This window comes from Eubalaena glacialis, chromosome 1 (assembly GCF_028564815.1).
Source record: "Eubalaena glacialis isolate mEubGla1 chromosome 1, mEubGla1.1.hap2.+ XY, whole genome shotgun sequence".
Classification (NCBI taxonomy): domain Eukaryota; kingdom Metazoa; phylum Chordata; class Mammalia; order Artiodactyla; family Balaenidae; genus Eubalaena; species Eubalaena glacialis.
In genome coordinates, this window is record NC_083716.1 from 89,260,807 (window position 1) to 89,282,416 (window position 21,610).

General features: G+C 44.9%; 1 protein-coding gene across 8 annotated transcripts in view; it reads right to left on the bottom strand.

Annotated features, from left to right (window-relative positions):
* DISC1 (DISC1 scaffold protein) overlaps window positions 1-21,610 on the bottom strand; it is a 362,726-nt gene that overhangs the window by 225,646 nt on the left and 115,470 nt on the right. For all 8 annotated transcript variants that reach the window (XM_061182533.1, XM_061182522.1, XM_061182515.1 and 5 more), the window contains exons 5-6: window positions 12,333-12,462; window positions 3,670-3,896 (exon numbers count right to left, since the gene is read on the bottom strand). In XM_061182533.1, coding sequence (XP_061038516.1) covers window positions 3,670-3,896; window positions 12,333-12,462 — 357 coding nt within the window. The remainder of the gene's footprint in view (window positions 1-3,669; window positions 3,897-12,332; window positions 12,463-21,610) is intronic.

Below are 21,610 nucleotides of genomic sequence, written 5' to 3' on the forward strand. Positions count from 1 at the left end.
CACCAGCTTTGAATTACACGGGGATTAATCCCCACATTATTCAGGGGTCCACTGTACTCTTACAACAAACAAAGACAGCTATTGATGCAGATAAGATGCATTCTTCTAGCTGGGGCACCCATGGGATATCGTTCTAAAAGATAACCAATCCCTCACAGCAAAAACTATGATACAATTAGTTAAGATACTAGGCCAAGCAATCTCTGATCTGTTGGCCAATAAAACCACATCAGCTTCTTTCAAATGCTCCATGTCTAGGAGTGAGTACCACAGCCTGTCCGCTTGGCAAAAGCGTGCCTTCCTTCTTATGGAAAGCACACATAACAATGATGGTTTTTCCATTTGATATCTATGGCGGCGAACAGCACGAGGCCTCACTTCCCCAGATGGAAGAGAGGAAGCTGACCAGACAAAACCTGCACCTGGGAGGTGCCCCCTGCACCACCAAGTAAATAAAGGAGATGCCAAGGGTCAGCTCCTGCAGGGTCCCCCAGATGACGAGGATGCCTCAGGGTGGTCCCTCTCCAGCAACATGAAACCCCACTGAGTGCTGGCGGTGCTCTCACAACGAGGGTCCTCAGCACAGGTGGAAGGTCACACTATGAACTAGCCATTGAATTGCCCGTGTTGCTTTTTGTCTTTAATCACTCTGGGATTTTCCCTCCCACCCTTGCCACGCAACCCTTAGTCCTTCTATTCCTAAGACTCCCTCCTACACTGAGCCCTCGTGGGTTCAGGTCACTGAGATGCCCAGGTGTTCCTGCAGGCAGATCAGCACAAAAAGTGAGAGCCGGCTCCTGACCTGAACTCTGTAACCTCTGTGGGCACAGGTGGATTCGAGGATGATGGGTCCTCCCCGAGGAGCCCCCAGACGGCACTGCAGCAAGTTCAAGAGCCATCCTTACATCGGATTTCCCTAACAGCGTCATAGAATCAGATTGTCACAAACCTTGAAAGCTCTTTCAAGAGACTGTTCAGTTGATTAGAGCATTGTGATGACTCGGCAAAAGTCACACCTTTATTTCGTCTGCATCTCATCCTGATGAAAAGGCAGGCTGGAGCACATGGGCAGAATAACAGACTAGAAATGGTAAGATCTGAGTTCAGGGGCCCAGCTCCATCAGCTACCACACTCTGGAGCTCTTTGTTTTAGACTAAGAGATCTCTAAGTGGAAACCACCTAAGTTAGGTCTCTTACTAGCTGCATCCCCAGGAAATTTTCTGAGTTCTTATTTCCTCAACTGTTAAATGAGAATAACAAGAACAGCCTGCCCACCACGCCGGGCTGCTCTGCATGCCGTGAGCTAGCAAGTGAGAAAGCAGGCGCCCTGCCACCTGTGTGTCTCTGTATGGGGACAGGGCACACCTGCAGGGATGCTGCCCGGGAGTTCAGCTCAAAACACAGAGGCTTTGTGAAATACCGCAGTGGGCTCCAAGCTAAGCACGTTCTTCCCCTCAAAGTGCTCGTGCGAGAGGTGAGAGGAGTGAGACCAACCTCTGCGCTGCTCAAAGCGAAAGAAGAAATAAGTAGGACACATCTGGATGGCGGGACCAAAACAGGCTCGCTTTAAGCTTCATGTATAGATGTGTGCTTTTATAAACATAAAAATAAAGGTACATGTATATTTCATCTTTTATATTACACATATTCCACATATACATCTGTCTAATATAATGCATACATCACATGTATAATTACATATGATACGTAATGTGTAATATTGTGTGTGTGCATGTGTGTATGTGTGGGCATTTGTGTATGTGTGTATGTGTGTGCATGTGTGTGTATGTGTGTGCATGTGTGTATGTGTGTGCATGTGTGTGTGTGTGTGCATTTGTATATGTGTGTATGTGTGTGCACTTGTATATGTGTATATGTGTGTGCATGTGTGTATGTGCATGTGTGTGCATCTGTGTATGTGTGTGCATGTGTGTGTGTGCATGTGTGTGTATATGTGTGTGTGCATTTGTATATGTGTGTACGTGCATGCATTTGTATATGTGTGTATGTGTGTGCATGTGTGTATGTGTGTGCATGTGTGTGTATATGTGTGTGTGCATTTGTATATGTGTGTACGTGCATGCATTTGTATATGTGTGTATGTGCGTGCATGTGTGTATGTGTGTGCGTGTGTATGTGTGCATGTGTGTGTATGTGCATGGGTGTATGTGTGTGCATCTGTGTGTGTAGCATGACTTCCATAGGAGGGACAAGGGAAGCAGGAGTAGGAAAGATCCCTAGAGGCCAAGGCTATACCGTAAGGACACAGGCGAAAGTGAAGGAGAAAGAGCGCAGGCCGACTTGATGGGGAGTTTCTTTTGGCTGAAATCTGGCAACAACGCACATCTCTTCCCCTTCTCCACGGGCATGAGCCCGGGGTTAGAGCTCTGCAGGGAAATATCAGGGCTGGGAGGGGAGGGGAGGACACCGTGAGCGGCTCCCTGCACAAGCATCCAGCTCCGATGGGCTGGATGGGGGGTGGTACATGTGTGAGAGGGGACAGCTACTCGCTAAATAGTCTAAAACACACTTGGAAGGCAGTTAGAAGGCTTCAGAAGACTGAAATCCCCATGATAAAAACGACAGGCAGTAAGCATGGTAAAGCACTTGCTGCCACCCAGGCACCGTTATAGGAGCTTTATATGTATTAACTCAGTGCATCCTCAGAATAGCCCATCCCTCCCCCAATAATAAGTGGTTCCAGCTAATAAGCGGTTGAGGGAGGTAATCAGATGCTAGAGTCCCTATTCTCAACCGCTACAGGGGGTGACGTTTTCTTAAGTATTTTCTGCAGCATAATAACCAGGCAGAACTTCCATCCCCCTCACTGCTCTACACCCGCCGCACCTGCAGGTCTCACCACATCTGCGTGTTCACCCAGGCACGGCTCACTTTCTGTCTAACATGAGTAAGGGTGGGTTCTGTCTTTCGCCATAATAAGGTTATGACCTCCCCAAAGGCAAGAGGTCCATGTGTATCTCTTGGGTCTCCCACGATGCAGAACACAAGGTTCTCCCTCTATAGCAAGTGGATAGGAAACTAGGCTTTGACGTAATGAACAGGAATTTAAGTATCAGTTTTGCCTCTTATTAATTGGGACTTTGGGCAAATTATTTGACCTTCTTAAACTCTCTTGTCCTCCTCTGTGAAATGGGTATAATAATAGAAGCAACTCATAGAGTAAAGCTTAGCACAGTGCCTGGCACGTAGTAAGGCTCAGTAAATGTTAGTACCGTGAATAATAACTCATTCTTCCAGGCCATTGATTGAGCCTCCTCTCTACCAGCTCCCCAGCCTCTCCTGTCTCCAGCTGATGATCCTCAGCAAAGGCTGGCATCCAAATCTCCAACCAATTGAGCTCCAGTAGATCTCAAAAGGGAAGGAAGGCACCCCTGGGGCGTTTGGAAATGGGAAAGGCCCATATCAGAATGGAGAGGAATAGTGGTATTTAGTGGGTTGGGTAGCCAGGGTGTAAAATATCCTGCGATGCGCAGGACTGCCCCACACCATGAAGAATTTTGCCACTCAAACTATCAACAGTGCTTCCCTTGAAAAAACAAAGCACTGCTTGGAAAATAATTTATATATGCGGGACAGCAGACAAAATCAATCCCATAAACAGATCAATGAGATGAACGATCCAAAATCAGTTAGGAAATCACCAGTACCTCCTGATGGTTTCGGGTGGCTCTGCACGGACGGGAATCTGCTCGGCCAAGGCCAGGGTGTCCTGCAAGGTCTTGCTGACCTCCTGCAGCTCGCCCAGGGACAGCCCTCCCACGAGGTCGCAGCCCTGCCACGGGAGGACCCACTCCTGCTCTTCTATTTCCCTTCTCAGCTGTTGATCTTTTGCGTCCAGCACAGACATCCTGGCTTGGAGGGCTTCGATTTCTTTCTGTAGAGAATAGAGAGAGCAGATTTTGTAAATTCACCCTGCTCGTGGCAAACTGTGCTGCTGAGAATGAGTCCTTTCCATGAGAGTCCGCCGTATGCATGAGAGCCGTGAAGTTGCCCTTCTGAAGCAGGCAGATTTTTGGAGGTTTGCTGAACTGGAAAAATCATGCCAGCTTTGTATTTCTGATTAGTTGGCATAAGGAGAAACATTCCCTCCCAAGCATGAAATAACTCCGGGTGGCGAGCCAAGAATTTAACTTGGAAGAAGCCAGCAAATATATAAACGACTTACTTCATTTCAGGTGACAGAGCTCGAACACAGGGCAGCAAACTTCATGGACTTGAGACACCAGTAAGCAGGTAACACGACCCACAGACCAAAAAAGAAAAGCAAACGAGGCTTGGCTGGTCTGTCCCCAAACATGCAAATTTACCATGTAGAGAAAGATTAGAAATCATAGCCTCTTAAGTCTACAGGATTGCGAGAACAATGAGATACCGCAGATAGCACTCTGCTGTCTAGGTTCATAAAAATAGTAAATAAATTTAACTAATACAACAAACCAAAATCCAAAGAATCGAGTATTGTCCAATCTTGAGGTCAATGGATAAAACAAGCAGCAGGTAATTGAATGCCCTCTGTGCATACAGTGTTATGGCAGCTAATCATCTCACTGACCATATAGGATTCTGAATCTAAAATGAGACTCTTTTAATTAGCATACTCCCACGTTCCATGCACTGGTTTCCAGCTGATAAGAGCATAGCTCTAACCCTGGCTGTCCCCCCATCTCTCACCCACGTCCTCTCAGCCTCAAGGTACAGATCACCCACAGCTCTACCCACTGACCCCTCTTCCAGTAGGGGAGGAAGGAGACACAGCAGGAGGTACTGAAGATCCACCCAAGACACCCTAAGAAAACAACAGCGTGTATCCCACTGGTCCAAGATTATGGTATTACTGACATTGTCTCCCATCTCACCTCCCTACTTCCAACCTTTGAATTCCCATCCTCTATTCTTTTCTTTTCTGTTTGTTTGTTTTGGGGTTTTTTAACTGTGGTAAAATACAGGTAACATAAAATGTACCATCTTAACCATTTTTAAGTGTAATTCAGTGGCATTAAGTATATTCATATTGTTGTGCAACCATCACCACCCTCCGTCTCCATAGCTCTTTGCATCCTGCAAAACTGAAACTCTGTCCCCATTAAACACTGACCCCGCCATTCCCGCTGACCCCAGGCTTGGTGGTCATCATTCTGCTTTCTGTCTCTAGAATCTAACTCTTCTGGGGACCTCGTATACGTGGAATCATACAATATTTGTCTTTCTGAGGCTAGCTCATTTCACTTAGTATAATGTCCTCAAGTTTCATCCATGCTGTAGCACGTTTCAGAATTTTCTTCCTTTTAAAGGCTGAATGATACTGCGTTGTATGTATACCCCACATTTTGTTTATCCATTCATCTGTCGATGGACCCTTGGGTTGCTTCCACCTTTTGACTGTTGTGAATAATGCTGCTATGGAGATGTCTTTGAGTCTCTGCTTTCAGTTCTTTTGGGGCTTATACCCAGAAGAGAAATTGCTGAATCACATGGCAATTTTACCTTTAATTTTTTAAAGAACCACCATCCTGTTTTCCACAGTGGCCCTCCACCCTATTCTCACACAGATGTCAAAGTGACTCTTTAAATTGTGGTCAATTACATAACTTCACTGCTTAAAAACCCCCCATGGCTCCCATTCCAGTCAGAGAAGAGCCCAAGACCTCACAAGGCCCTGCAAAGGCCCTCTCATCACTGACCTTCTCCTCTGCTGTTCTCCGCAATCCTGGCCTCCTGGCTGCCCTTTGAACGCATGGGGCACACTCCCACTGCAGCCTTCGAGTGACTGTCCCCTCCATGGGGAACGCTCTTACTGGAGATTTCTGCAAGGCCCCCCCCGCCTCTTCCATCAAGCGTTCGCTTCAATCTCCCTTCTCAGTGAGTAGACTCCCCTACCCCAACACTCTGGTCCATGCACTATAGCTCTTACCACCCTACAACATTCTAGGCATAGAATTTAGGTTTTTATTACGCTTGCCATTTCTTGTCTATCTCCCCACTCCCACCCCCACTAGGATATAAACTCCACAGGAACCCTGAGCATTGCAAACAGTACCTGGCATGTCACAGGCACTCAAAAATTCCTGCCGAAAAAATGAATATCCACCTTCCCCCAGAGTTCTGCCATGAATGCTCCCTCCAAACACTAAGTATGTTCTGTACACTCTGACATCATCAGGAATTGGGGAGACCTTCAACTGGTGAATATTGTTCAGAACCAAAAACCAGACTTCACATTTTCAGCTACCCGAACCTTGCAATGATGCACACTGAATATGAAAGTACCAGTGTCTCATACAACAGAGGGCAGACAGCAGAAGCAAGAAGAACTACAATCCTGCAGCCTATGTAATGAAAACCACATTCACAGAAAGACAGACAAAATGAAAAGGCAGAGGACTACTTACCAGATGAAGGAACAAGATAAAACCCCAGAAAAACAACTAAATGAAGTGGAGATAGGCAACCTTCCAGAAAAAGAATTCAGAATAATGATAGTGAAGATGATCCAGGACCTCGGAAAAAGAATGGAGGCAAAGATCAAGAGGATGCAAGAAATGTTTAACAAAGACCTAGAAGAACGAAAGAACAAACACCTAGAAGAATTAAAGAACAAACAAACAGAGATGAACAATACAATAACTGAAATGAAAAATACACTAGAAGGAATCAATAGGAGAATAACTGAGGCAGAAGAACGGATAAGTGACCTGTAAGACAGAATGGTGGAATTCACTGCTGCGGAACAGAATAAAGAAAAAACAATGAAAAGAAATGAAGACAGCCTAAGAGACCTCTGGAACAACATGAAATGCACCAACATTTGCATTACAGGGGTCCCAAAAGGAGAAGAGAGAGAGAAAGGACCCAAGAAAATATTTGAAGAGATTATAGTCAAAAACTTCCCTAACATGGGAAAGGAAATAGCCACCCAAGTCCAGGAAGCACAGAGAGTCCCAGGCAGAATAAACCCAAGGAGAAACACAGCAAGACACATAATATTCAAATTGACAAAAAATAAAGACAAAGAAAAATTATTAAAAGCAACAAGGGAAAAAGGACAAATAACATACAAGGGAACTCCCATAAGGTTAACAGCTGATTTCTCAGCAAAAACTCTACAAGCCAGAAGGGAGTGGCACGATATATTTAAAGTGATGAAAGGGAAGAGACTACAACCAAGATTACTCTACCCAGCAAGAATCTCATTCAGATTCGACAGAGAAATCAAAAGCTTTATAGACAAGCAAAAGCTAAGAGAATTCAGCACCACCAAACCAGCTCTACAGCAAATGATAAAGGAACTTCTCTAAGTACAAAACACAAGAGAAGAAAAGAACCTACAAAAACAAACCCAAAACAATTAAGAAAATGGTAATAGGAACATACATATCGATAATTACCTTAAATGTGAATGGATTAAATGCTCCTACCAAAAGACACAGGCTCACTGAATGGATACAAAAACAAGACCCATATATATACTGTCTACAAGAGACCCAGTTCAGACCTAGGGACACATACAGACTGAAAGTGAGGGAATGCAAAAAGATATTCCATGCAAATGGAAATCAAAAGAAAGCTGGAGTAGCAATACTCATATCAGATAAAATAGACTTTAAAATAAAGAATGTTACAAAAGACAAGGAAGGACACTACGTAATGATCGAGGGATCAATCCAAGAAGAAAATATAACAATTATAAATATATATGCACCCAACATAGGAGCACCTCAATACATAAGGCAAATGCTAACAGCTATAAAAACAGGAAATCAACAGTAACACAATAATAGTGGGGGACTTTAACACCTCACTTACACCAATGGACGGATCATCCAGACAGAAAATTAATAAGGAAACACAAGCTCTAAATGACACAATAGACCAAATAGATTTAATTGATATTTATAAGACATTCCATCTGAATACAGCAGATTACACTTTCTTCTCAAGTGTACATGGAACATTCTCCAGGTTAGATCACATCTTGGGTCACAAATCAAGCCTTGGTAAATTTAAGAAAACTGAAATCATATCAAGCATCTTTTCCGACCACAGTGCTATGAGATTAGGAACCAATTACAGAGGGAAAAAACCCCGTAAAAAACACAAACACATGGAGGCTAAACAATACGTTACTAAATAACCAAGAGATCACTGAAGAAATCAAAGAGAAAATCAAAAAATACCTAGAGACAAATGACGAGAACATGTTGATCCAAAACCTATGGGATGCAGCAAAAGCAGTTCTAAGAGGGAAGTTTTATAGCAATACAATCCTACCTCAAGAAACAAAAAAAATCTCAAACAATCTAACCTTACACCTAAAGGAACTAGAGAAAGAAGAACAAACAAAACCCAAAGTTAGTAGAAGGAAAGAAAGATCAGAGCAGAAATAAATGAAATAGAAACAAAGAAAACAATAGCAAAGATCAATAAAACTAAAAGCTGGTTTTTTGGGAAGATAAAATTGATAAACCTTTCTCCAGACTCATCAAGAAAAGGAGGGAGAGGACTCAAATCAATAGAATCAGAAATGAAAAAGGAGAAGTTACAACGGACACCACAGAAATACAAAGGATCACAAGGGACTACTACAAGCAACTCTTTGCCAATAAAATGGACAACCTGGAAAAACTGGACAAATTCTTAGAAAGGTATAACCTTCCAAGACTGAACCAGGAAAAAATAGAAAATATGAACAGACCAATCACAAGTAATGTAATTGAAAGTGTGATTAAAAATCTTCCCAAAAAACATAGGCAGAACACTCTATGACATAAATCACAGCAAGATCCTTCTTGACCCACCTCCTAGAGAAATGGAAATAAAAACAAAAATAAACAAATGGGACCTAAAGAAACTTAAAAGTTTTTGCACAGCAAAGGAAACCATAAACAAGACGAAGACAACCCTCAGAATGGGAGAAAATATTTGCAAATGAAGCAACAGACAAAGGATTAATCTCCAAAATTTACAAGCAGCTCATGCAGCTCAATATCAAAAGAACAAACAACCCAACCCAAATATGGGCAGGATACCTAAATAGACATTTCTCCAAAGAAGATACACAGATTGCCAACAAACACATAAAAGGATGCTCAACATCACTAATCATTAGAGAAATGCAAATCAAAACTACAATGAGGTATCACCTCACACCAGTCAGAATGGCCATCATCAAAATATCTACCAACAATAAATGCTGGAGAGGGTGTGGAGAAAAGGGAACCCTCTTGCACTGTTGGTGAGAATGTAAATTGATACAGCCACTATGGAGAACAGTATGGAGGTTCCTTAAAAAACTAAAAACAGAACTACCATATGACCCAGCAATCCCACTACTGGGCATATACCCTGAGAAAACCATAACTCAAAAAGAGTCATGTACCACAATGTTCATTGCAGCTCTATTTACAATAGCCAGGACATGGAAGCAACCTAAGTGTCCATCAACAGATGAATGGATAAAGAAGATGTGGCACATATATACAATGGAATATTACTCAGCCATAAAAAGAAAGGAAATTGAATTATTTGTAGTGAGGTGGATAGACCTAGAGACTGTCATACAGAGTGAAGTAAGTTGGAAAGAGAAAAACAAATACCGTATGCTAATATATATGGAATAAAAAATATAATGGTTCTGAAGAACCTAGGGGCAGGACAGGAATAAAGACGCAGACGTAGAGAATGGACTTGAGGACTCGGGGAGGGGGAAGGGTAAGCTGGGATGAAGTGAGAGAGTGGCATGGACATATATACACTACCAAATGTAAAATAGATAGCTAGTGGGAAGCAGCCACATAGCACAGGGAGATGAACTAGGTGCTTTGTGACCACCTAGAGGGGTGGGATAGGGAGGGTGGGAGGGAGATGCAAGAGGGAGGAGATATGGGGATATATGTATATGTATAGCTGATTCACTTTGTTATAAAGCAGAAACTAACACACCATTGTAAAGCAATTATACTCCAATAAAGATGTTAAAAAAAAATCTACCAACAAAGAACAGTCCAGGACCAGATGGCTTCACAGGTGAATTCTATCAAACATTTAGAGAAGAGCTAACACCCATCCTTCTCAAACTCTTCCAAAAAATTGCAGAGGAAGGAACAGTCCCAAACGAATTCTACAAGGCCACCATCACCCTGATACCAAAGCCAGACAAAGATACTACAAAAAAAGAAAATTACAGACCAATATCACTGGTGAATATAGATGCAAAAATCCTCAACAAAATACTAGCAAACAGAATCCAACAACACATTAAAAGGATCATACACCACGATCAAGTAGAATTTACCCCAGGGATGCAAGGATTCTTTGATATATGCAAATCAGTACGTGTGATACACCATGTTAACAAATTGAGGAATAAAAACCATATAATCATCTCAATCGATGCAGAAAAAGCTTTTGACAAAATTCAACACCTATTTATGACAAAACTCTCCAGAACTGGGCATAGAGGGAACTTACCTCAACATAATGAAGGCCATATATGACAAACCCACAGCCAACATCGTTCTCAGTGCTGAAAAACTGAAAGCATTTCCTCTAAGATCAGGAACAAGACAAGGATGTCCACTCTTGCCACTGTTACTCAACATAATTTTGGAAGTCCTAGCCATGGCAATCAGAGAGGAAAAAGAAATAAAAGGAATACAAATTGGAAAAGAAGTAAAACTGCCACTGTTTGCAGATGACATGATACTATACATAGAGAATCCTAAAGATGCCACCAGAAAACTACTAGAGCTCATCAATGAATTTGGTAAAGTTGCAGGATACAAATTAATACACAGAAATCTCTTGCATTCCTATACACTAACAATGAAAGATCAGAAAGAGAAATTAAGGAAACAATCCCATTCACCATTGCAACAAAAAGAATAAAATACCTAGAAATAAACCTACCTAAGGAGGTAAAAGACCTGTATGCAGAAAACTGTAAGACACTGATGAAAGAAATCAAAGATGACACAAACAGACGGAGAGATATACCATGTTCTTGGATTGGAAGAACCAATATTGTGAAAATGACTATACTACCCAAAGCAATCTACAGATTCAATGCAATCCCTATCAAATTACCAATGGCATTTTTTACAGAACTAGAACAAAAAATCTTAAAGTTTGTATGGAAACACAAGAGATCTTGAATAGCCAAAGCAATCTTGAGGGAAAAAAATGGAGCTGAAGGAATCAGACTCCCTGACTTCAGACTATACTACAAAGCTACGGTAATCAAAACAATATGGTACTGGCACAAAAACAGAAATATAGATCAATGGAACAGGATAGAAAGCCCAGAGATAAACCCACACACCTATGGTCAACTAATCTATGACAAAGGAGGCAAGGATATACAATGGAGAAAAGACAGTCTCATCAATTAACAAAAAAAAAAAAGTGCCAGTTTATTGGAGAATATTTTCAAACAGAGACAATGTTTGCTTCCCTTTGCCACCTTGCTATTGTATGGACTTGGATGGCAAACTCAGATAATAAGAACACTCTGCATGAGGTGGGGGCAGCGGGAGGGCTTCCAGTAACACGTCTGAGCCCCATTAACTTGTCTAAGGTCACTCAGCTGTTTGGAGCCTAAGCCAGCTCTTGGACTCAGTGTTAAAGCCCTCTGCTCTTTCCAGAAGTCAATGCTCCCCATTCCTGCCTCAAGGCCTCCAGGCTCAGGCAGGTGTGGACAGAGCTTCAGGGCTCCTTGTCTCTGGGGGACACTGTCAACTTCCAGAGCTCCTGGTTGCCTCCTGGCTGGAACTCAGGGCTGCACCAAGGTTTTTAGCCCCTGATGATTCTCGGCCAACTTGCATCCACTGCTCTGGGCCAACCTGGAGCTCCCATGATGCCCCAGTCATTCCCAGTCTTACCCAGTCCCGCCCACCTTGCCCAGTCCACACTTACAGCTCTGCCTCCTGACAGGTGCTACTCACAGCCCCACCTGACAGCAATTTCCGTAAAGCATTGCCACAGCTCAGATTTTTTTTCTGCCTTCTGAAAGAACCTTCTACAGGGCAAAATGAGAATAGGTGACAAACTGGCCTGGCAGACAAGGCAAGTATATTCAACAGGTAATGAGGAATAGCAAAAACAGGCACACACACCGCCAAGCTTTCAACCCCTCATTTGTAATGAGACTGCCAGCAGGCCCCCTAGTCACCACCCTCCGCCTCGTGCTTCCAGGTGGGACAGCCAACGCTCTAATTGCTGCACTCAAGCAAAGCAAAGACCCACTTTGCTGCCTTTGGCTCAAATGGATAAGAAAAATGCTGTCTTATTTCTTGAAGATTCTTCACCCACTTACCTGTAACTGCTGCTTTTCTTGGAGAAGCCAGTCTCGCCTGGTGATGGACACAAGCAGGTTGTCCTGAGCAGTGGGTTCCAACATCTTCGGCTCCATTCTGAGCTGGGCTTGGGTGTCGTCACTGCCAGCTCTTAAAACAAAACATACATATTGGTACAGATATGGATGAGCTGAAATCCTCAGATCTACAAGAACATTAATGGAAAGAAGGTCCACAAAGTGGCCCCCAGTGGCTCTCATCCTTAGGAGGGTCATAGGGATGAGGTCCCTAATGTAAGTTTTTGTTTTAATGACAATCTGTCGGGGCTTTGGCTGTTTCCCAGAGCCACCTTGCTTAATTGGACTGGGCACTGTCCAGCACCATAGCTATGCGTGTGGCCATCTGCGCTGAAAGTGTAAAATACACACCAGATTTTAAAGACTTAGTATGAAACAAAGAGTGCAAAATACCTCATTAATGATATTTATGTTCATTACCTGTTGGGATGACAATGTTTTTGATATATTGGGTTAATTAAGTATATTTTTAAAATTAATTTTACTTGTTTTTTCTTACTTTTTAAAAATGTGGCTACTAGAGCATTTAAAATCATGTATGTGGTTTGCATTATACATCATTGGACAGCTCTGCCTGGACCATCCAGAGCAAAATTCCAGGGCTGATCTTGGCTGTGGAGATGACAAAGAGGGTTGACTGATGCTTGGGTCAGAGATTCTCAGAAAAGGTTTGCTAAAAGACTGTCAAAAACCACTAAAAATCTGTTTGGCTCTTTCTCCCATGCTCGCAAGAGTTGGCATATTTGGTTGAAGCAACGCTGGTGAAGATGTGGCCCAGGCTGCCGCCTTATGTTGGTAAGTTGCCGTTGCAGGATCCTTGCAGGTGTTTCTCATCAAAGGATAACAAATCAATTTATAAGCGGTTACAGCAGTAAACAAGACTTGTCCCCTGCGCAGAGCAGAGGCAATGGATAAACTAAGGCCACGGACAAATGCTCCCCCCAGGGCTCAGACTTACTCACTGCAGGAGTGGAAAGGTAGAAGCCATGCTCCCACTTCCTACATCTTAACGTGGCCCTTACGTTAACAAGGGGGCCTACCAAGCACCACAGTGAAACAGCCCTAATAGTCTTAGAAACAATGATAGAAAACATGTCACCTCAGCTTTTCTAAATTAGAAAACAGTGGCCACAGAAAAGGGAGCCTTGCTTGCATTTCTAGGCCAGACACAGATTCAGACTCAATAATCTCAAAAGCTGCTTACTTAATATAACATACCACGCAATTTAGAAGCTTATTTTAAGACTTGTTACTCTCTGTTTTGTGTGCATAAAGACAAATCACAAGAGTAGTAGTAGTAATAAAAAAATTTAACTGGTAATAACAAAATAATCCAGTATAATTGAGAATTTACTGTATGCCGGGTGTTATCAGTGTTGCCAACGAAGAAACAGAGCATCAGCGAGATCCGAGCAGCTTGCTCTGATGTAACCAAGCAGGACCCTATGGGGCCTTCCCAAAGCAAGACTCCCCCTCCAGGTCCCCCGCCTGCCTTTCATCTGTAGAAAAACTTTAGTCAAAGGATAAATTTAACTGGAGAAAAGAAAATGCAGAAAGAAAGGAAACTTTCAAGCAAGACAAAATAATAATGGTTTAGCCATTAAACAAAGAAGTCAAAAACGTTTTGTTCCTCCTCAAGGGCTATAGATAACATTCTGAGCCATGTCCTTTGAGCTGTTTGGCAGATACTGAAACCCTCACCAGGTAGAAGTTAACTGTATGCTGCTCACAAGCACACAGACCCCAGACCGGTTGGAACCAAAAGGATGATGAGGTTGACTCCCAGTTACCTCACCACCAACCAATCAGAAGAAGGTCCACGAGCTGACCACACACCCCACAGCCCCCCTCCCTCACCCTGTCTTTATAAACTTTTCCCTAAAAACCATCAGGGAGTTTGGGCCTTTTGAGCACTAGCTGCCTGGACTCCTTGCTTGGCGCCCTGCAATAAACACTGCACTTTTCTTCACCCCAACCTGGTGTCAGTAGACTGGCTTTCCTGGGTGTGGGCAAGCAGACCCAAGTCTGGCTCCGTAACACTGGGTCACACAGAAAGCAAGAAGCAGAGGTGAGGAGTCCATCAAAGGGCCATCAGGCTGGTTGCCACTTTCCAGCCCTTCCCTGGACACCATACACCAGTCAGGCTTCAGCAAGATTATAAACTCCTGTTTCTTCCTGGCTTCTAGCCACATGCCACCCACACCTGCTGGCTAAGTCCCCTTGCCCATGATTCAACACAGTCAGCTGAGAGTGACAGCTTCAGGGAGGTAGACGACCACGGTTTGAGCCCTAACTCCACCTTTTTCTAGCTATGTATCCTTGGACTTACCAAACCTCTCTGAACCTCACCTCCCTCGTTTTTAAAATGAGGATGATGGTGATGCTGATGCCTTCCCTATATGGCTCTATATGGCTGATTACGGGGATCAAATGTATTCAACAAATGGCCACTGAGTGCCTACCCTGTGCAGGTCCCGCCCTCAGCCTGGGGCCATACGGGGACTCTGTCCTTGGGGAGCTGGCCACTTCCCCCCCACCTCAACATTGGCATCAGGAGACTGAACGTCCACTGGACACACCGTCCTTTGTAATGAAGAGTAAAGATGAGATGTTTCTGAGGACCTTTCCATGTATCAGAAGTGGGGGGGGGGGTCCCTGGAAGGAAACCACCATCAGCTATTGTGGGAATGGAACCCACCTCCTCCCCTGGGCCCCCGAGTCTCAGCCTGTCCACCCAGCCTCTCGCTCTGGACGGCGAACCTCAGCCCATCTCGTGCTGCTGTCCCCAGGGCCCAGCACTGAGCAGGGCTTAGCAAATATTTACCGAGTGACTTCATGAGTCCATAGCCTAGAAAAATCCAGAAGCTGTTTATATTCAGCTTTCGATTGCATTAGATCATTTCTTCACACTAATTTATTTCCCAATTTGCTCTGCTTATGCAAATATTAAGAGTTTCCTGAATTTCCTAAATATATACCATCTGGGTTGGGATGGGAGTTAGTGAAGGGAATCAACACAGAATTGAAAATGAGCTGCAGGGGAACTACAGGTGGGTAGCTGGGAATTCTCCTTATTATCGTTAATCCCATTCATTACTTAATCCATAAGAAAAGCCCCTGTGATTCACCGAAACTCCTCTCTGTGTCTCTCAGACTTTGACTCTGGGTAGAGAAAGCCATGCACAGATGGCTGAGTGGTGGCCCCAGGACAAAAGGCAGCTCAGGAATGAAGCCGGGGACCGGTTTCCATCTCAGCCCGTCAGCCCTCAGAGCCACGCTCCCTCTGCCTCCTACAATGCTGTTCCCTTTATTTTAATAAACCCCAATGTGTAATCCCAAATGTCAGTGCAAATTAGCCTTGCTATAAACTAATCAGTATGGAAAACGAGCAAATCTCTCAGGGGCAAGAATTAAAAACACGTGGGTTGGAATGTTAGCACGGCACTCGGTGCCCATGGGGGCTCGGGGTGTCTAGGACCACACTATCAGCCCCGGGTTTCATGCAGGCCCCCATCTGCCCAGTGCTGGAAAAATCCTGGCCTTTCTACTTTTGTCTTTTCCACCAATCACTTAAAGAAGGATAAAACCCATTTGTAAAATAAGATCCTACACCACTGAAAACAGTATAGATCCAAATTGCACAGGAGAGCATATTGCATCCCAGGGATAACATGGACCACGTGACTTTTGTGAGTACGGAGTTCAGTAATATTGAGAAAAGAATGAATCCCACCTGGGGGGAGGTGTTTCCTGAGAGTGTGCACCTGTGATGAACCCACCCGGCCACCACCTCTCCAGCTGGCTCGCTGGGCCCAGGGCCCTCCAGTGCGCTGTCTTTGCTTGGAGGACCACCTTCGGGAACGTCTAGAGTGAGACAGGGCAGAGGGGAGCCCAGACATTGCACCGGCTGGGACATCCCGTGCCAGAACGGCTCTTGGCAATTGCTGTGGTTTATACAGTTGTACGTATAACACAGAGGGTCCCTTTCCAGACAGGAATGACGGTCATCATGATGCCAGAAAAATTGCTATGTGGTACCACTGCTGGAATTGTAGAGTTTTAACTGAGGAAAGAACCAAAACGGATGCTCTCATTTTCACAGTGAGGAAAACCACAGCTCAGATGACCACTTCCGGCAACAAGACTTGAGTAGGACCTTCTGAATACCTTTGCCAACTGCTGCTCTATATCGAGGACTATTCTATCAAACTTATGTCATCCGACGAATGTGTTTCCATCTCTCCCTCGTTGGGAAGATGGTGATAAGGAAGTGGTTTGGGCCAGTTACGCAATCAATGAAGTGTGCGTTAAATCTGGAAATAGCTTTCCTAGCCAACAAACAATGTCATAAATGACTGAGGCCACTCTGATGGCACAATCGAACATTGTAGATTTGCCAGGGACAATGTAGGTAACTTTACAGTTCTTCCTTATATATCTGATCTGGGTCTAGAAGTAAGGAGAGCGGAGTAAAAGTCATACACCTTAGAAAAGTGGACATCATTGGTTTCTACAATCTTATCCCACATATAGAGATGACAGCCTTGCAGGAAGGGCACGTGGACATTTACTTGGGTTTATAATAACCACGCCCAATACAACAGGCTTCAGACAGACTTCAGCTGAATTTGGGCAAAGAGGATGACACAGGAGACCTTTATTTGCAAGTTTTATCTATAATCCACTGATTTTAAAACAAATTCCGATGAGTCTTCTGTGACTCCCTTCAACTGGTTTTTCTCCTCTTTTCCTTCCTCCCTTACTTCTCAAGGTGATGACAAGGGATCAGAGGTGGGTCTCCTGGGAGAGACACAAGCCGTGCTAGTCCCCATTTGGCTCGAGCTGTGATTAGGGGTTCAGAAACGTCTCCTGCCATGTTGGTAACAGTGATCATTTTTATGCCACCTCATTTTACATCTCCAGTAAAATGTGTCTGTAACAGTTATTTTCTTTTGCTGTGTATCTCCATTCCAGCCTGTGAACTGAGAGCTGATCATCGCTGAATTCTGCGGTGTGATGGTCCCGACACGACAATTAAATGGAAATAAAGAATCGCATGTTTCAAAGGGAAGAGAGGAAGAGCTGGTCAGAGGAAAAATGACTCAGTCCAGAAGCGTCATGAGCTACACAACATTCATCTGTTCCAATCAGAAAGGAAGTAGGTGAGCAGGAAGTATCTGTACAGGCAAACCAGAGCCCTGCCTTGATAAGCCACATTGGAAAACCATCGCATATCTTTGTTTTTCAACTCTGTTGTACTTTGTTTACTTGTGTTTTAAGTTATCTATTGGGAAAAGGTCTTCGATAAAGGACACTTTGCATACACACACACACACACATGCACACACACAACTGAAGATGTAAATATGACCCGTTTTCATGTACAGGGTTGGTGAAGGTCCAGTGGGAAAACACATAGGATGTGCAGTCAGAGAAAAGCAAAGTATTAATGAGAAAATTATCAGTCATGTGCACAGTAGACCAAACCTCTCTCTTAGGAGAAAGGAAAAAATAACTTTCTTTGGACTGGGTGAAAGATACAGCAAAAGTAGATTCCCAGTCATTGCTGTGCTAGGATGTTGAGGTGGAATTTTCCAGTTGCTCCAGAATCAGACGCAAACGCTGAAGGACACAGGCCTAAATGCTCTCCACCCCGAATCGGGAGCAGCGAGGGAGGGGTCCACCCAGGGCTGCACAAGCTGCAAACCACCAGCACCCTCACTCACCACTCTGTTGACCGTGCAGGAAATGGAGTCTTCATGAGAGATGCTTCCCTGCCCAAGCCCCCAGCCCCACATGGGGGCAAACAGGGAGTAAACTCTCCCACCCAAACCAAACGAAGGAAAACCAAGTTCACTAGACCCCCTCTTCCAGCCAGGGGGTGTCCTGCAAGGAAGGTTGACGTCTGGTTCTCCCATATGAACCTCTATCTGCGTCTGGTTCTCTTTGGAGCAAAATCTGAGACAAGCAGCTGAGTTCGGGCTGGTTTTTGGTGAAGTGATTCCCAAGAAACTAGAGTGGGTGGTAAGAAGGAGGAAAAGTCAATGAACGGTGTGTTATTGAGCTGATCACCACAAAGGCAACTGGGGCGCCAACCAACTGGGAAACGTCCTGGGAGAAAATGTGTGGAACACTCCTCGAAGCTGTCCCCCGGACGTGGGGAGGCTGGAGCATTAATCTGTCCTCAGGGGCATCACTCACTCCCCTTCCTCACAGGATGCAGGGAAAGCCCCGTGGCAGAGAAGCCTGTCGGGTGCAAAGCTGTCAGTGGGCACAAAAGCGTCCACAGCTGGAGAGGGAATCAGAGGGAGGCCAAGGGGTTGGGACGCGGGGCATCAAGTCTCTGCGGCAATCCCCGCCCACACACCAACTCTGTGATGCACCGCTGCCCGTCGAGCAGGGAGGAAGGAACGGGAGAGCCACAGCAGGGCAGAGGGCCTGGAACTGGCCGACCCGCACGCCCACCGTTCAGTGTGGCAAAGATACGTGAGCTTCCTGTGAATCAAGTGAACACAACAAAAGGAATCCTCCCAACAAGGGCGCCCACTGGCCAAGGAGACCCAGAGAAAGAGGTTGGGTGACACGTGAAAAACGGTGGTTGCCCCCATAGGGTAGAGAGATTGTGTTCACGTCAGGATTAGGGAGGTGCTGCAGTGGCTTCTGGGGACCCCACACCTGAGTCCCACAAGAGAGGGGATGTGTCAGCAAGTATTCACGGGGGTATCAGCACCTCTGCTGGCCAGGGGGCAGCGATGGCCCACAAGGAGAGGATTATGAACACTGGACAGGGAAAGATTTGAACTGGATGTACGAATGATGTTTCAAACTAGACTGACTGGACGAGCGCCAGTAACTGAAAATGCCCCAGACATCTGTATTTTCTGCCCAAGATACCATAGAGAAACGGGGAAAATGTGTTCAACAGAGCACAGCAGACAAGAGAACAGACAAACCACGATGCCTCTGTACCCCGCTGAGTAGAGAGACACCCCAGTGACCCAGTTATATTACAGAGCAGTGCGGTACCAAAGACAGAGAGAGACGGATACCAAACCATTTGAGTACCAGTAATCTGCTTTAGAGGAGCTCAGTTAACCCCTGGGGTGACAGCTAACACTCCCTGGGCTGCTGGAAGGACCTGGACAAATCGAGTATGATTCAGGGTGACACACAGAGAATTAAACAGTGCTTTTTAGAACGATGAATTAAACAGGGATTATTATGAACAAAATGACAGTGAAAATTAAAAATGAAGTACCTGATTGCACTTGGGTGTTTACATTTCCTCAGATCTTATTCTAAACCAAATTTTCTTAACTTGAGAGCCAAAGGCCCCCTAGAGAGGGAATCAATAAGCTCAGAAGATCTGCATGCAAGTGTTTGTATGCCGTTGTCCGTATGTTTGTACATACGTGGTTCTGGGACGGAAGAAATCTATAGCTTTCATTAGATCCTCTAGGAAACCCTTGATCCCAACAAGGCGAAGAGGTACTTATTTGTGTTGTTATTAATCAGTATTGAAAATTTGCCATGTCAATGCAACTTTTTTATTTCTACAGGAAAAGCACCATCATTGGAAAGCATTCTGTTTCTCCCTGGACTCGGAGAGCCCCTGGCCTGGGAGAAACCTTCCCATCCAGGCTCAGGCTGCCTGAGCTCGGGCCAGACACCCCGTCCCCCTGGTGGCCCCTGTGAGAACTGCAGTCAAAGCCCCTGGTTCCGGGGAAACCTGTGAGTCCAGATAATCCTGCTGATGACAAACGTCACAGGCTGCATGGGCAGTCGGCACACTGAGAGGCAATTTTTTAAATTATTAATGACTATGTAATTATGTTAACACGCAGTAGCAAAGCGTAAGAGAGGAATTGATTTTGAGTCATTGTTCTCTAATTGTGTTAATAATAGGACAGATGGCTTTGGCACGAGAAAAGCCAAGATAATGCTTAAATAACTGAAGTGTGGAAAAGAGCGATCTAATTCAACCCCCTCCTTTTCTCATGAGGGGAGTGAAGGGTGGAGAAGGTAGGAAACTACGTCAGGTCACATAGAGCTGGTTAGTGCAAGAGACAGGACCAAATCCAGGTTTCCTGGAGCTCCAATCGGGGGTTCTTCAAGATACTGTGGGGACTTCCCTGGTGGCGCAGTGGTTAAGAATCCGCCTGCCAATGCAGGGGACACAGGTTCGAGCCCCGGTCCGGGAAGATCCCACATGCCGCGGAGCAACTAAGCCCGTGCGCCACAACTACTGAGCCTGCGCTCTAGAGCCCGTGAGCCACAGCTACTGAGCCCACGTGCCGCAACTACTGAGCCTGTGCTTTAGAGCCCACGAGCCACAACTACTGAGCCCATGTGCCACAACTACTGAAGCCCGCACACTCTAGAGCCCGTGCTCCGCAACAAGAGAAGCCACCGCAATGAGAAGCCCGCGCACTGCAATGAAGAAGAGCTCCCGCTCACCGCAACTAGGGGAAGCCCGCATGCGGCAACGAAGACGCAAGGCAGCCAAAAATAAATAAATGAATTAATGAATGAATTTTTTTAAAAAAAGATACTGTGAACCTCCTCCTTACTGGGTGTGTCAGAAGCAAGGCTGAAGGAGTGTTTTCTCCAGGGCAACTGAGCCACGCTAGAGTGAAGGTTCTTCCTCTCTCCCTCTCTCTACACATGCATCTCGGTGAACCTACATGTAGACACACATATGTATCACATTCATTCATTCAGTGAATATTTATGGAATACTTATCATAGGTCAGCCACTGCTCTAGTGTCTGGGGATAAAAAGATAAATACAATACAGTCTTGTCCTCAAGGAGCTCACAGTCTGTCAGAGTAGACAGATATTCAAGGAAACAGATTAATTTAAGAGCCAAGGCAGGGGTGAGGTCATTCAAGGTGCTCCAGTAATTCAAGGGGGAGATGCTGTGACTGACACGGGCAAGGCTTCACAAGGATGGGAGCTGAGCTGAGTCGTGAAGAATGAACAACAGCTAGGTGACAACTTCTACCACTTCAGCGTGTGACAACTTCTACCACTTCAGCGTGTGACAACTTCTACCACTTCAGCGTGTGTCAACTGCAGGGCGCTGGTGACGCCTAGTGAGATTCCGGCTGCTGGAAAGCTAGGCAAGAGCTGCACTGGAAAAGCTTTGAATGTCATGCTAAGCAGCACAGATCTTATCCCAAGAACAATGAGGGCCACCGTGCATGACACGACGTTTCCA